The sequence below is a fragment of the Alternaria ethzedia genome (assembly GCF_023757985.1).
Source record: "Alternaria ethzedia strain BMP 0044 chromosome Unknown scaffold_51, whole genome shotgun sequence".
Lineage (NCBI taxonomy): Eukaryota > Fungi > Ascomycota > Dothideomycetes > Pleosporales > Pleosporaceae > Alternaria > Alternaria ethzedia.
Genome location: NW_026056244.1, coordinates 114934 through 129697, shown reverse-complemented (window position 1 = coordinate 129697; position 14764 = coordinate 114934). Strand labels below are relative to the sequence as shown.

The window sequence follows — 14764 nt, the reverse complement described above, 5'->3', positions numbered from 1 at the left end:
GCGACGTGCCAGCCACGACGTCCGCAACCCAAATGATACCCACGCGACGAGGTTTGCGCGAATAGACGAAATCCCGAAGTAGAAGCTGAGAGGACTGGTGACCGGAATGGCGATGTTCTTCGCGCCTGGGTATCAATCGCAGAGGATTGTAGTTCCTATCTGGCGACTCGTCGTCGTAGGCTGGCTTGTGTGACTACTCGTAAAGTGATGCATCCACTTCCATTCATATCGTTCGTTCCAGAAGATGGCAGTACGTCGACATCAGGCCATGAATCGGCTTTGAGCTCAATCGAGTCTGGCAATCTTTCTTGCGGTGTCGAGGCGACCCAGCTCGTAGGCCTCTTCCCTCGACAACACATTCCAAAGTCGGTCCTTCGCGACCTTGGCTTGATGTCTCTCAGCGATGAGTAACTCTACAGCTTCCGCCTCCATATTGATTTCTTTCTCAATCTCCGACCTCTTCCGCTTCAGGTCCTCTATCCGGCTGTTATGGCGCTTTATGTTGGTGCAGGCGGTCTCCATTCGGTCTTCGAGATCAAAGTAGCGGTCGATTCGATCGATTGGGTCCATTGGGTCGAGTGGTTCGATCAATGTAGCACCACTCAATCTTCGTAAGTCATCATCGCGCTGCATGCTGTTAGATGACGTTCATTACAGCTGATTCTTTCGTAACATACCTTCGCGTCGTAATCGGTAGTGCTGCATGGTGAGGGTAGTTGATGGACTGATATCGTTGACTTTGAGCGGGCTCTTTGACTTGGAACGACATCTGAAGGTTGTTGAGGTTCAACCAGGGCTTCTAGTGATCGTTCTCGACCAAAATATTCGGGGACACGAACTCGTAATTTGACGATCTTAGATGGAGCCTCACTACCAAGCATGGCTTTGAGTAGTCGGTTTTGTTCAAACGTGAGTTTCGGTTGGTATCTCTTCGTCAACTTCTTTCTCGCGAAATAGTATGTGGCCAAGGCCTCCAGCTTCTCCGGGGTTGTGGCAAGCTTGAACCAGGCACAGGGTTTCGCTTTCTCCAGAGCCTCTTCAACGGTGATGACTTGAGGCTTGGCGTTACCCTCGGGGTAGTAGATCTGCCAGATGAGGGACGTCGTGGCCTTGTCCAAGTAGATCCAAACATCAGCTTTCTCTCCCGTTCCACGGATCTCGCCATATAGTAGCGCTGTCTTCACAGTATTTGGTATCTCGTTTTGTCTCATCCAATTGAGATCATTGAATGAGAAGCCGTCGGAACAATCCATGATTTGTTTGTGGGGTTGGAAAGGGCTGTGCGGGCTCTGAATAAGTACGGGAAGCGTGTGAGAGGGTTGGAGTGTAATGTTGTCTTGATAACAAAGCTTCGAGTACTATGAGATATATTGGGAGGTACAAAATAGAAATCGTCACAATCGTTGTTCAGACCGCTCTTCCCTTGGCGCGATGTGGGTCGTTCACAGATGCTCGAACATGCGTGACGTGGTTGGCGTGAACGCAATCGCACGTGGGCCACAAGGTATCAATAGGTCCCAGGTTAAAATTCTTCGTACGCACTGGAAGCGGTTGAGGTGGTATTCCATCGCGAGAACGCGACGCGAATTTACGTTGGGGAGCCAAGAGTTTTACCGTTGGCGCATTTACTGATTACGTCATGCGTCATCCAACTTGCGGGGGCCACTAGCTGATTCAGGACTTCTGAAACTCAATTCACAGCTCCTTCAGTTTCTCCCCCTTTCCATCGACATACTGCCAATTAATTTGAATCAAAGCATTGAGATGTTGTAGAGAGTCCATCTGTTACCAGTTCTACTTCTGCACACACGATCAATTCGCCTCTACTGTTAACTTGAGCTACCTAGGTATCCTCCTCAGGCCACGTCCATCTGCAGCTAGTCATCCCTTGCTCCTCCCAGGTCATGCAAAAAGAACGCAGGATCTAACCCCGCCATTTCTCTAACCAACCATCAAACATGCAATTATCAGCACCTCCAAGCAGTGCGTCGGGGGTAGGTCCGTGCCTTCCGGAGACTACTCCCGCCGTTGACGCTTAGTTTCCATCCTCCGTCCAGCTTCAAACCCAAAGTCCAGATGCTCATCTTTATCTAGCTGAATCTGCAGCTGCTTCTTCTCCGCTCGCACGCGATCTTTCTCTTCTTTCAAGTCGCCCTTTCGGTTCTCGATCGTGCTGATGTCCGCTTGTAGCCCCGCTACTTGGTCCGCAATACGTACACGCTCCGTCTCCATGTCGCTGATCCTACTATCAAGATCTTCTTCCCGGGCTTTTAGCGCAATGTATTGATCCATCATCGTCTCGCGATCGATGTCGTCCGGGCGCGCGCCGTCGGCTGGTTGTACTTGATCTGCTTCGTTGTTGTTACTAACGGAAAGGTCTCGCATCTCTTCATCTTCATCTCCCGGGCGCTCGTGAAGGGAAGGCTGAACCGACGCGAGGAACGGGGAAGGTGGTCGGGAATAGGATGAAAAGTTGCTAGATCCTTCGCGAGGAGCGCTGCGCTTTTCTGTCTCAGGCCGCGGGTCGAGATTTGAGCCCGAACTGTGCCGGCGCTTGCGAGTGTCCATATTGCGCATGCTCTTGGGACGGGATGGCGCGCGCGACACCGGCCTTGATGGCGCTAACGAAGCTGCATACGAAGGTTCTCGTGGATCTTGGAATTGCGAAACAACACTCTGATCGCGACCTCCAGTAGGCATGACTGATGAACGACGGCTTGCTGCCTTGTTGGCTTGCGTCTCGTTATATATGGCTTTGTAATGCTGACACACGCGCATAAGGGCCTCTTTGAACGGGCCAGACGACACCGGATACTGCAGTTGCATATCGATACCTCTACGGATAAAGAAGTACTTCGCGATAGCTGCGACCGCATCGTAGTCTTTCGCATGTTTGAAAGGCGCTGAAGCTAATGCGACGTTCTGGACTGAACCCGGACGCACGCCCGCCTCATGGCCTTTTGCGCCTTCGATGGTCTGGAAGGTTATCATCCGGTAGTCGTGGTGGCTCTTCTTCTTGTTGTGGTAGTTGAGGGTCCAGTAGATCCAGAGCGAGCCTTTGCTCTCCATCATGTCGCCATAGAGGAGTCGCTCGGGCGCTGCTTCGGCGATCTCGTTCTGCGGCTCGAAAGTGGCGCGCTTGTAGGGTAAGAAGTTGAGGAGAGGGGCGTCGTCGCCAAGGTCGCGCTTGAGTTTGGCGTAAGAAGGGCTGTCGTCGGGTTGGGGGGATGGGGCGGACATGGTGGTGAGAGTCACAATGGCTCGCGGCTTTGGAGTCTCGGGATAGATAGCGCAAATGATGCAAAAGCGGAAGGAGCGCCTACTGCAGTGTTCAAGAGAAGCGGTCATATACTCGGAGGGATACGCTAGTCACAAGAGCGTATTAGTCGCTTCTGAACCATTCACTACCGCCGAATCATTCTTCTGCTATCAAATGGGTCAACGTTGCAACCAGGAATATCTTTTGTGTCTATCTTTTGACCATGGATGAATTGGTATCTTACAAGGATACCATACATTGTACGTTACAATTACACAAGTAAAGCGCTACGTAGCCTTCTGGGTAGGCTATGCTCCCCAGGTATTCAAGCGTATCGCTGACAAAACAGGATGACGAGTCCTTCATTCTGGGACATCAATCGAGCTTCCGACGCTTCACTTCACGCTCCATCGATCTACCTGCCTCAAACGCGTCCGCAGCACTCATCCCTTTCAATACCTGTCCCCGGCGAATCTTGATCGATGCCCTTTCTTCGTCATTGGCCCGGAGCTGCTGCTCCGTCCGTTGAAGTGCTTCTTCCACCTGCTGAAGTTTTCCTGCGATCTCTTGGCGCGCAGCCTCTAACTCAGTTTTCTCGTTTACTAGATCGTTGTTGGAACTCTGGAGCTGGATTTCCTCGTCGATAGCCGCGCGGAGAGCATCAACCCGCTGGGAATTCGAAGCCTAGAGAAGTTAGCACTAGTACAAGTTCAAGGTATTTTAGCCTGCTTACGGGGATATGAGAAGGATTCGGAGTGACTATTGAGACCGACTCTACTGGCTGCTGAGTAGGCTTAAGAAGGTCCTCTGGTGCATCGCTGAGATCGCTACTATCACCGTCCTCGAGTGTGTCTGACTGTAGTCCTTCTGCTTCCTCCTTGAACTCGCGGCAAACGACTTTCAAGTTTTCCGAAAGCGTCTGATTTATCGGTATAGGTATCTTCAGCTCACTGGCGCGTCCTGTCTCTGTCTCCTCCGCAGCGAGAGCCATCAGAAAATAGTACTTCGCCAACGCCGCGTGTTTGCCCTTCGTCGCTTTCTTGGGGTTGCGGAACGCTTTGGCGAGTGCGGAGACCGTAGTGCTGATGTTGCTCTCGTCATACGTGACCAAAGCCCCCGTATCGGGATGAGATGAGTGAAACTGAACTCCAGCATGTCGTTTTTCGTTGATGGGTGGATAGAGAAGTACCCAAACTTCTTGCTGCGTCTTGCTTTGCTCGTCGATGATATGACCGAAGTGTATTTTGAAGGAGATGGCGCTAGGGTCATAGGTCTGTGGAGACTTGATTACCTCGTCGTAGGGCGCGTTATCGAGCAGAGCGCCCAGATTCGCTTTGATTTCGGCTAGGTTGTCGTTGGCTACAGTCATGTCTTGGAAGTGGATGATTATACCTAGGTACGTTCCACCTCTCCCTGCTGAATTGATCTGATTAAGTAGTGTTAGGAGACTGCAACAAACGCGTCTATTGAGTAGTTTGTGTGTGCGAGTACATTCATGCTGCAACAAGGGCTGACTAGATTAGTCTAGATTGCGCGCTATGTTTACATGGAGCTTGGACCCTACCAGAGTCTACCTAGACAGCAAACGCTTGACGTGGACGCGCTGAGTTGAGCAAAAGGAGTAGGAGCGCGCGTCAAGCTACTATTTCTCGCATGGCTATCATGAAAGTGTTTGTATCCCTGCTGCTCCGTCGCTACAGTCTCCATATCACAACAAACACACTGACGTCCGGGAAGTGAAAAGATCATGACCGTGTCACCCATTCTCGCGCGACATTCAATACCATCTGCCATCTTGACCTCAGCCCTTCTTCCGTCATATCGACCTAATAGCCTCTCTTCCCGTATGGATACTCTTGCCTCTTCGACCATTTCTCAGATCTCACCTTGTTACTATCGTCAGCACCAGCCACCCCGCCCTCCCAGCGCACCATCTCCTCGTCTTCAAGACGGTTCTCCTTCTCTTCACGGCGCTTCGCTTCTACCATCTCCGCCTTGATACTGGTTTGATGCTGTCGTAGTTTCTTCAGTCGAATGTAGTGATCCTCGATGTCATGCAGTGTCTTTTCGACGCGACTATCAATGACCTTCTTTTGACGCTGAAGCAAGGAAGGCGACACGACCCGATCGAAAGACGAGCTGGAGCGGAGGTTGGCGATCGGGTTGCGAGACCGCTCTGCTTTCCGCGATGTGCGGCGCTCACGACGATCTCTACCTACTCCCGGAAGAGAAGCAGTCGCAGTACGGAACGCTCTCCACTCTACATCATGCCGATGTTTATCGGGGAGTGGCTCTGTCATCGCGAGGTGCGTCAAGCTCGCGCACTCGTCATCGGGCTTCGAGGCGTGTTGATCCGGGAACGAGTAGACGGAGTTGTCTGTACCACTCAACAAGCTGCTCTGGTCGCGGTTCGAGAAATGGTCCATGTCTTTGTAACCAGAGGACACCGAGCTTTGCGGTGACGATCCTAGCAGCGGCCAGTCGATTTCATCCGACATGGATTGGTTGGTCTTCAGCTCCCAACTTTTTCCTGATCGCGCCTTGGTAGGTAGAGCATCTGGATGCAGGTTTAGCTCTTCAGCCATTGTTTTCAACCACGAAGAGACGGCATTGCGCGGAGAAGTCGAGCCGCGAACTAAAGCTTCTTCGGTTCGGTTGAGGGTACGTGGTAGGGCTGATCGATAGTTGCTTAAGAAGGCAGTGATAGGTTTACGCCGTCGTTGAGATGAGATATGCGAAGATGGCTCGGCGGCGAAGCCTGGCATTCGAGAAGCTTGCTTCTCATATCTTGACCGTTGCAGATTGGCAGACTCGCCGTCTGCATTGCTATTGTCGCTCCTGCCTGGGTCAAACTCGGATGCGTCGATGCTGACTTGCGGAAATTGATGGACCTTTGCTACACCCCGCTCTTTCTCATAACCTGGAGGACGCCGTCGATCAAACTTCGTGGGATATCGTGGAGGTGGCTCCTCATGGTATGTATATCCCTCTGTGGAATGCGTCGGTGTCCGAAGATCTGGTACATAATGTAGGCATAAGCTGGTCAGGTGCTGGACGAAGGACCTGTTCAATGGGATGAAGTTATGGTGAAAGTTCTCCACTCCTGCCTCCACTGCCAACAGGTAGTAGTACTTGACCACGGCATACAGTTCGTCTTTTGTTGCAGCTTGTTTGAAGGGGAGTTTGGTTGCGACCCTCTGCTCAAATATGGCCTCATACCATGTAACTTCCACAACGTCATGTCCTCCATATCCGTGTCTTTCATCGACCTCCATAATGAACTTGGGACCGATTGAGGAATTCGCATTCGGACCGAGGTACGCATACACAGGGTTGCCCCACTTCTTTATGGATCTGTCAGTGTAGGTTCCAAGTACCAAGCGCAGATTTGCTATAGACGATGGCTTGCTATGTCTTGAGAAATCCATGTCGCTCAAATCGGGAAGCCTCGCAAGGAGAGCGGCTGAGATGTGCTTTCGGAGTGCAACGAGTGCATCGGGACCTGCAGAGATAGTCTCGAAGTGATCGACGGGGTTAACGTCAGGTAGAGATGATTCCTTGGACAAAGGTGTAAATTCCTCATCCGATTGCGAGTTTCGGTCCTTTAGTTTGAAAGAAGTGTCTTCTCGAGCTTGGTGAGCTGTGCGATGCGAACGAAGAACTGGTCCATAGCCCACGTCCTCGTCGGGATATATGAGGTGATCGAGAGACACATCGCCGGCGCCCGGTTGGCAATCAGAGTGGCGATTGTGGAAATTTCCATTCTGACGTTTGTTGTAGTTGGAGCTGGTTGCATGCAGAGGCTGCCGACGTCGTGGTCTGACTGGCTCGGAGCCAGAACTGCTGGCTATCTCTCGAAGTCGTCCTGGAGTGTTGGAAGGAGACATCGAGGCTGGAATGCGTATGCGCAGTGATGCGGGCGATTTTGCTTTGCTGTAATCTGCAGAAACTCGTTGGAGGGCCGTCTGGTTTGGGTTTCGAGATAGGATATCGCCAGTAGCAATGACGTTGTAGTTTCGCCGTCAAGGATGGGCCGGAGGGTACGAGTTCAGAAGAAAGCTTACGGGCTTGATGACCGTTGAAGAGAATTCCTGATGACTTCCGGGAAGAGGTGTAAGGGTAATAGCGAACAGTGAGGCTTAGTATTGGTATGTGCGACAGGTTTCTGGCAAGGCGGAAACGCTTTTGACTGTACGTTATCAGCTGGACTTACAACACGAGAGAGAAAGAGGGCTTATATAAGGAGCGAAGAGTCTACGCCAAGTGCGCAAGACGCCTTCATTGAGCTGGAAACGGTGAGAGTCGCCACACAAAAATCTCTTTCTTTCCACTTTGGGGTTGCACCCCAAGTCTCGAGTGCAGAGGAGAAGCCCTACAAGGTCCGTGTTACTCATTCTAGACTGGACCCGCGGGTGCCTAGAGTTCGCGCTGTTTCAAAAACCTCACGCGAACTTGCGATGCACTGCTAGCAGGCGTCTCCGGAGTGTTCTCGTCACTGCTGCCATGAGTGACGAGTTAATCAGGGCCTTTGATGACGTGGTTAATCCGGAGGTGTCGAAGACAATAAAATGGAACGAAGATCCACACTTCGAATTGGGAACGCGAGAGACCATACTGTGAAGAGCGCAAGTTCCCAAAAGCTTGCCATTCGATGCAGCGCTGTACACACAGGATACCTGGATTGAACAGAGCTTCCATCGTCTGCGTCTCTCGAGGCAAGGTACGCGTCACGTTCGCTTAAAAGTGGGAATTCTTCCATACGCTCGAAGAACATATTGGACCTCCGCTTAGGGCAGCGAGGATTTGCAGACCAGTGTCGTTCCCGTGGGACTGCTCGCAGTATCCAAGAGGTCGGTCCGTGCCGCTGGGTAGTAGGCTCGTCGTCTCCGGGGTGCCTCTGGTCATCGAACCTGGGTGCAAAAAAGTGCAAAAGGATGGCAAAAAACATACAACAGCGGGGATTCGCTAGTGGTCACCCACCTAACTACTAATCCGCCGGTACAATGCTTGTATATGGCTGAGCGGGCGGGAAGCCTAATTTTCATTGTCCTATGGTCGTATGTGGAAGAAAGGATGGTTGGTGGGACATATATACCCAGCGGACAGTCTACCACCCAAAGAACAAGACAGGAACACCAGAAGACGATGCTACCAGCGTGGTATTTTGTTCTAAGCCGGGGGTGTGGGTCGTGGGGCCTTGGTGTTTAGTGGGTGCTGATTTTGACATGCCGCATGCATGTGTTGTCGCTAAGTGGGCCTTTGTCGGCGGAACCAAGGAACTGAACTGGACATGTCAGCGGTGCCATCTGCACGCTTCTTTATTCGTTGCTGCTACTAGCTGCTAGATTATAGGACTGCGATATGTTGTAGACGACTGTTGGCTTCGAGACTTGTAGATGGCGGTACCTGGTCTACTGGTTCGGGTGGAGTGGGCGCAGTGCGTGGAGCGTTTAATTCGTACGTTGGCGGAAGCCTTATACGCTGACCATAGTTCTTCAACATCTCCATCTCTTGAATTCAAGGTCCTCTTGGTATGTTGGTGATAAAGTGGTTGCGAAGCAGACATCGGGAGGCCGTTGGGTATCTAGGGAGGCAGCACGCGTCCCGCCACCTTTCTTTTTCCCACCTTACACCGCCAGTACTACACCTGTTCTCTATGACCGACAGTGAACATCAAAGATCGATGCGATGATGGATTGATGTTGCGCGCAATTCGAGATGGTCGCGCACGTGATCTGGTGTACTGATCTTGGGAGGCAGCTGCGAACCTGTTCGCCGGGATGGTGATCGGACAAAGACCGGCCCATCGGTTCGCGACGTTTTCGGCAGTGTCGCATGCGCCCATGGTCCACGAGGCAGCCACACAGCCTTTATGCTGTGCTCTGGTGTAGGCTCGACTACGCTGCGCTTAGTCGGGTCATCGGTATCGTGGCATAGTCTATTACCACATACTGGAGGTTAGTCGGTTGGGTAGCTCGCGGCGTTATCGGGAGTAGGGCTAGTAAGCAGCAATGATTATATCATACCGACGGCCCGAGCTCTCATGTCAAAAGTGCCCTCGCGTCGCAACCGCCTAGACACCTTCTCGCCGCCTTCGACGTCCTGATCTGCCCAGACTCTGCGATAATCAGAGCCCCGGCAATCACAAGCACCATCCGATCGATGCAGGGCCAACAACAGACGCCCTTCCTCCCCAGCATACCGCTTGCGCACGGCTATCTGACGGCCTCGAAGCACCACCGCCAGCCATTATGCGGTAATAGCGAGGGTTGGGGCCCAATCAGCCCCATACGATATGACTTCACTCCGTGCTTCTTGGACGTGTGGATAGCGGTCGTCGCGGCGTTTGGGATTGTGGGAGGAGTAGGCGCGTTGTGGTATCTCTACAGGAAATGCCCACCGCAGCCTGTGAAGCGCAATTGGCACTTTTACGCGAAGCTGGTACGTTCGAGACTATGGGCTCATCTAGGTATTAGATTGAATAGATGCTAACAATTTGCGCCACCAGACGTCACTCGGCGCCCTCATCGCCACCACAGCAGTCCAGGCAGCCCTCCAGATCGAATACTACAAAGACGTATGGGCCGGCGACTTCCGTTTCTGGACATCCATAATCACCGTCGTCTCTCTCGGCTTCATATTCCACATCCAGTACATCGAACACTGGCGGTCGCGAAATGCCAACGGCGTGGTCCTCTTCTACTGGCTCTTCCTGCTCATCGCATATGCCGTCAAGCTCCGCTCCCTCGTCTCCCAGCAGGTACATCACGAACATGTGGCATACTTTGCAGTCTTCTGCGCTAGTGTTGGATTGGCTGGGCTCTCATTCGTACTGGAATGGCTGGTCCCGAAGCGTATGAGCGACTACGACATGCTTGGAGACGACGATGAATGTCCATACGAATACGCGGACGTCTTCTCTGTCTTGACCTTTGGCTGGATGACACCCATGATGAAGCAAGGATACAAGACTTTCCTCACTCAGGACAGCCTGTGGAACCTGCGAAAGCGCGACACGACCCGACACACCTCGCAGACTTTTGAGGATGCGTGGAAATACGAGATGGAGAAGAAGCGCCCTTCGTTGTGGCTGGCCATGTTCCGCTCATTCGGCGGTCCCTACTTCCGCGGCGCTGCCATCAAGACCATAAGCGACGTTCTGAACTTCGCTCAGCCCCAGCTGTTGAGACTTCTGATCACCTTCGTCGATTCGTACCGCGCCAACTACCCCGGAGAGCCCCAGCCTCTCATCCGTGGTGCAGCTATCGCGCTTGCCATGTTCGCCGTATCCGTTTCCCAGACTGCTTGCCTCCACCAATACTTCCAGCGCTCCTTCGAAACCGGCATGCGCATCAAGTCTTCGCTCACGGCTGCCATCTACTCCAAGTCCACCCGTCTATCCAACGAGGGTCGCGCGTCCAAGTCAACTGGTGATATCGTCAACTACATGGCCGTGGATACACAGCGTCTCCAGGATCTTGCGCAATACGGGCAACAACTGTGGTCTGCTCCCTTCCAAATCATCTTGTGCATGCTATCGTTGTATCAATTGCTTGGTGTCAGTTGTTTCGCAGGTGTTGCCGCCATGTTCGTCATGATTCCTATCAACGGTGTGATTGCACGGTGGATGAAGACTCTGCAGAAGGAGCAGATGAAGAACAAGGATTCGCGTACCAAACTGATTTCTGAGATTCTCAACAACATGAAGTCGATCAAGCTCTACGCTTGGACGACTGCCTTTGCCAACCGCCTGAACACCATCCGAAACGATCAGGAACTCAAGACCTTGCGCAAGATTGGTGCGACCCAGGCGTTCTCCACGTTCACATGGTCTACAACTCCGTTCTTGGTGTCGTGCTCAACTTTTGGCGTCTTCGTATGGACGCAGAACCGTGCTCTGACAACTGACATTGTCTTCCCTGCTCTTACGCTCTTCAACCTCCTCACTTTCCCACTTGCCATCCTCCCAATGGTCATCACCGCCATTGTTGAGGCTAGTGTAGCTGTCGGCCGTATTACTGGCTACCTGACTGCCGATGAGTTGCAGGAGGATGCCGTTATTCGCGAAGACGCTGTGACTGAGAATGGCGACGAGTCGGTGCGCATCCGCGATGCTAGCTTCACTTGGGACAAGAACGCTGAGCGCCGTGCTCTCCATGACATCAACTTCACTGCGCACAAGGGAGATCTCGCATGCATTGTTGGTCGCGTTGGTGCAGGCAAATCATCGCTTCTTCAAGCAGTTCTCGGTGATCTGTGGAAGATACATGGAGAGGTCGTTCTACGCGGAAAAACTGCGTATGTTCCACAGTCAGCTTGGGTCATGAACGCTTCCGTTCGCGAGAACATCGTATTTGGTCATCGTTGGGATCCTCAGTTCTACGAGAAGACCGTCAATGCCTGTGCACTACGAGACGACTTTGGCTCCCTTCCCGATGGCGATCAGACCGAGGTTGGCGAACGAGGTATCTCACTCTCAGGTGGTCAAAAGGCTCGTCTTACTCTCGCTCGTGCGGTTTATGCGCGTGCAGACATCTATCTTCTCGATGACTGTCTATCCGCTGTTGACCAGCACGTTGGACGTCATCTCATCGACAACGTACTCGGGCCCAAGGGTTTACTTGCGGGCAAGACCAGGATTCTGGCAACCAACTCCATCCCCGTTCTGATGGAAGCCGACATGATCCTGCTACTGCGTGAAGGAAAGATCCTAGAGAGAGGCAGCTACGGACAACTAATGGCCATGAAGGGTGAAATCGCCCAGCTTATCAAGACATCTCAGAACGAGGATCAAGGAGAAGACGACAGCACTCGCACATCCGACAGCATTATGAGCGACGAAGATTCTACAGTCTACGGTGGTAGTCCCACTGGCGAAGACGACGAGGAAGATCAAGCCGAAGCTGAGGCCGCCCAGGAGGGTGGCGCAACTCTCGCTCCTTTGAGGGTCGGAGGCGGTACGGGCCGCAAGTCGAGCTTCCAGACCCTTCGTCGAGCCAGCACTGCCAGTTTCAAGGGACCTCGTGGCAAGATGAACGATGAAGAGGGCGGTGGGCTCAAGAGCAAGCAGACCAAGGAGTTCTCTGAGCAAGGCAAGGTCAAGTGGTCTGTTTACGGCGAATATGCAAAGACAAGCAATCTTGCAGCTGTCGCCATCTATCTGATGCTCCTTTTGGGTGCTCAAACATCATCAATCGGTAAGTCGCACAGCCTTGAATGCTTCTACGTGGTCCTTGGCCTTCGAGTAGCACGCTATTGGCTCGTCACTTTTTCGTCTTTTGAGGTTGACGCTAACATCATGCAGGCGCAAGCGTGTGGCTCAAGCATTGGTCAGAGATCAACCAGCATTACGGCGGGAACCCTCATGTGGGGAAATACATCGGCATCTACTTTGCGTTTGGCGTGGGATCTGCTGCCCTGGTCGTGGTGCAGACGTTGATCCTCTGGATTTTCTGCTCCATCGAAGCTAGCAGGAAGCTACACGAGCGGATGGCGTTTGCCATCTTCCGCTCGCCAATGAGCTTCTTTGAGACTACACCTGCAGGACGCATACTCAATCGATTTTCGAGGTAAGTCATTGCCGCGGTCCGGTCCACGTCTGCCGATACCTTGTTCATGCACTCTCCTCGCCGAACACGTTTGACCTGTTCGCCCACTTCCTCGCCGAACACGAGTGGGTGGGGGAGGCGGAGAGGCGGTGGTGGAGGTCATCTTAACCAGTCTAACCGTCGCCCACTGCCTCGCCGAACATGACCCTGGACCCATATATTTACTTCACCGACACTGGCTAACTTATTCGACAGTGACATCTACCGAGTCGACGAAGTTCTAGCGTGAGTTCATCTCTCTGAATCGTCTGCCGGTGGCTTTCTAACATGTGCCTCTAGCCGAACGTTCAACATGCTCTTCGTCAATTCCGCCCGAGGTATGCAGCCACCCCACACTCAACCCGTTTTGTGTAACACTTGACTGACTGACCGATGCAGCTGGCTTCACCCTTGTCGTCATTTCGTGGTCGACCCCGGCTTTCGTTGCGCTTATCCTGCCGCTCGGCGCACTCTACCTTTACATCCAGCGATATTACCTGCGCACATCACGGGAGCTCAAGCGCCTCGACAGCGTTAGCCGCAGCCCAATCTATGCCCATTTCCAGGAGAGCCTCAGCGGCATGAGCACAATCCGCGCGTACAGCCAGCAGAAGCGTTTCGAGATGGAGAATGAGTGGCGTGTCGATGCCAATCTGCGTGCATACTACCCTTCCATCAGCGCCAACCGATGGCTGGCTGTTCGCCTAGAGTTCCTTGGCTCAGTCATCATCTTGGCTGCTGCGGGTCTCGCCATCGTGTCCGTCGCTAGCCACAGCGGCTTATCGGCTGGTACGGTGGGTCTGGCCATGTCGTATGCGCTTCAGATCACTCAAAGTCTCAACTGGATCGTTCGCCAGACTGTTGAAGTGGAGACCAACATCGTTTCTGTGGAACGTGTGCTTGAGTATGCCGCGCTACCCAGCGAGGCACCTGAGATCATCTCTAAGAACAGGCCGCCAATCAGCTGGCCGTCCCAGGGCGCTGTCACTTTCGACAACTACAGCACCCGATATCGGCCTGGTCTTGACTTGGTGCTGAAGAACGTCAACCTCTCCATCAAGCCAAAGGAGAAGATTGGTGTCGTTGGGCGAACAGGCGCTGGCAAGAGTTCACTCACCCTTGCGCTTTTCCGCATCATCGAACCTGCGGAGGGTAATGTAAGCATCGACAACCTCAACACCAGCACTATCGGTCTTCTCGATCTCCGCAGGCGCTTGGCCATCATCCCACAAGATGCAGCGCTCTTTGAAGGTACCGTGCGCGACAACCTCGATCCAGGCCATGTTCACGACGACACCGAGCTCTGGAGTGTACTAGGTAAGTTTGCCCCAAACCATCCCACTCGACTTGTAACTAATCATTGCCACAGACCACGCCCGCCTCAAAGACCACATCTCCTCCATGCCCGGCAAACTCGACGCGACCATCAACGAAGGCGGCTCCAACCTCTCCTCCGGTCAACGCCAGCTCGTCTCTCTCGCCCGCGCCCTCCTCACTCCCTCCAACATCCTCGTCCTCGACGAGGCAACTGCCGCCGTCGACGTCGAGACAGACGCCATGCTCCAAACCACGCTCCGCACCAGCATGTTCAACAACCGCACAATCATCACTATCGCGCATCGCATCAACACCATTTTGGACTCAGACAGGATTATCGTGCTGGACAAGGGCGAGGTTAAGGAGTTTGATAGTCCGGCGGAGTTGGTCAGACGGAAGGGCTTGTTTTATGAGTTGGTTAAGGAGGCGGGGCTGTTAAATGCCTTGGATATGAGTCAGTCGTGAGGAGGAAGTGACTGATGAAGATAGAAGAGGTGTGGGGAGAACGTTGACGCATCAGTTTCTCTAGAATCGTTCGCAGAATAGATACGTTGGAGTTGTACCGTTTTCATAGCATGGCGAGGCGTTGTGGTGAGCGGAA

The 14764-nt window shown here is 52.9% G+C and overlaps 5 protein-coding genes across 5 annotated transcripts; 1 reads left to right on the top strand and 4 right to left on the bottom strand.

The window, feature by feature from the left end:
• Nucleotides 1-285: 285 nt before the first annotated feature.
• J4E87_010578 (uncharacterized protein) lies at nt 286-1253 on the bottom strand (the record flags this gene model as incomplete). Its single annotated transcript, XM_049382150.1, has 2 exons — nt 286-627; nt 678-1253. 2 exons carry the CDS (start codon nt 1251-1253, stop codon nt 286-288), a joined length of 918 nt encoding a protein of 305 aa, XP_049228137.1.
• Nucleotides 1254-2016: 763 nt separating this feature from the next.
• On the bottom strand, nt 2017-3240 carry J4E87_010577 (uncharacterized protein; the record flags this gene model as incomplete). Its single annotated transcript, XM_049382149.1, has 1 exon — nt 2017-3240. One exon carries the CDS (start codon nt 3238-3240, stop codon nt 2017-2019), a length of 1224 nt encoding a protein of 407 aa, XP_049228136.1.
• Nucleotides 3241-3634: 394 nt separating this feature from the next.
• On the bottom strand, nt 3635-4756 carry J4E87_010576 (uncharacterized protein; the record flags this gene model as incomplete). The annotated part of the gene is made up of 3 exons (XM_049382148.1): nt 3635-3943; nt 3993-4685; nt 4751-4756. The coding sequence occupies 3 exons, from the start codon at nt 4754-4756 to the stop codon at nt 3635-3637; spliced, it is 1008 nt and encodes a 335-aa protein (XP_049228135.1).
• Nucleotides 4757-5085: 329 nt separating this feature from the next.
• On the bottom strand, nt 5086-7146 carry J4E87_010575 (uncharacterized protein; the record flags this gene model as incomplete). Its single annotated transcript, XM_049382147.1, has 1 exon — nt 5086-7146. The coding sequence occupies one exon, from the start codon at nt 7144-7146 to the stop codon at nt 5086-5088; it is 2061 nt and encodes a 686-aa protein (XP_049228134.1).
• A 2275-nt stretch (nt 7147-9421) lies between these two features.
• On the top strand, nt 9422-14628 carry J4E87_010574 (uncharacterized protein; the record flags this gene model as incomplete). Its single annotated transcript, XM_049382146.1, has 7 exons — nt 9422-9700; nt 9768-12456; nt 12564-12828; nt 13063-13092; nt 13147-13184; nt 13246-14163; nt 14216-14628. 7 exons carry the CDS (start codon nt 9422-9424, stop codon nt 14626-14628), a joined length of 4632 nt encoding a protein of 1543 aa, XP_049228133.1.
• Between the last annotated feature and the right edge of the window lie 136 nt (nt 14629-14764).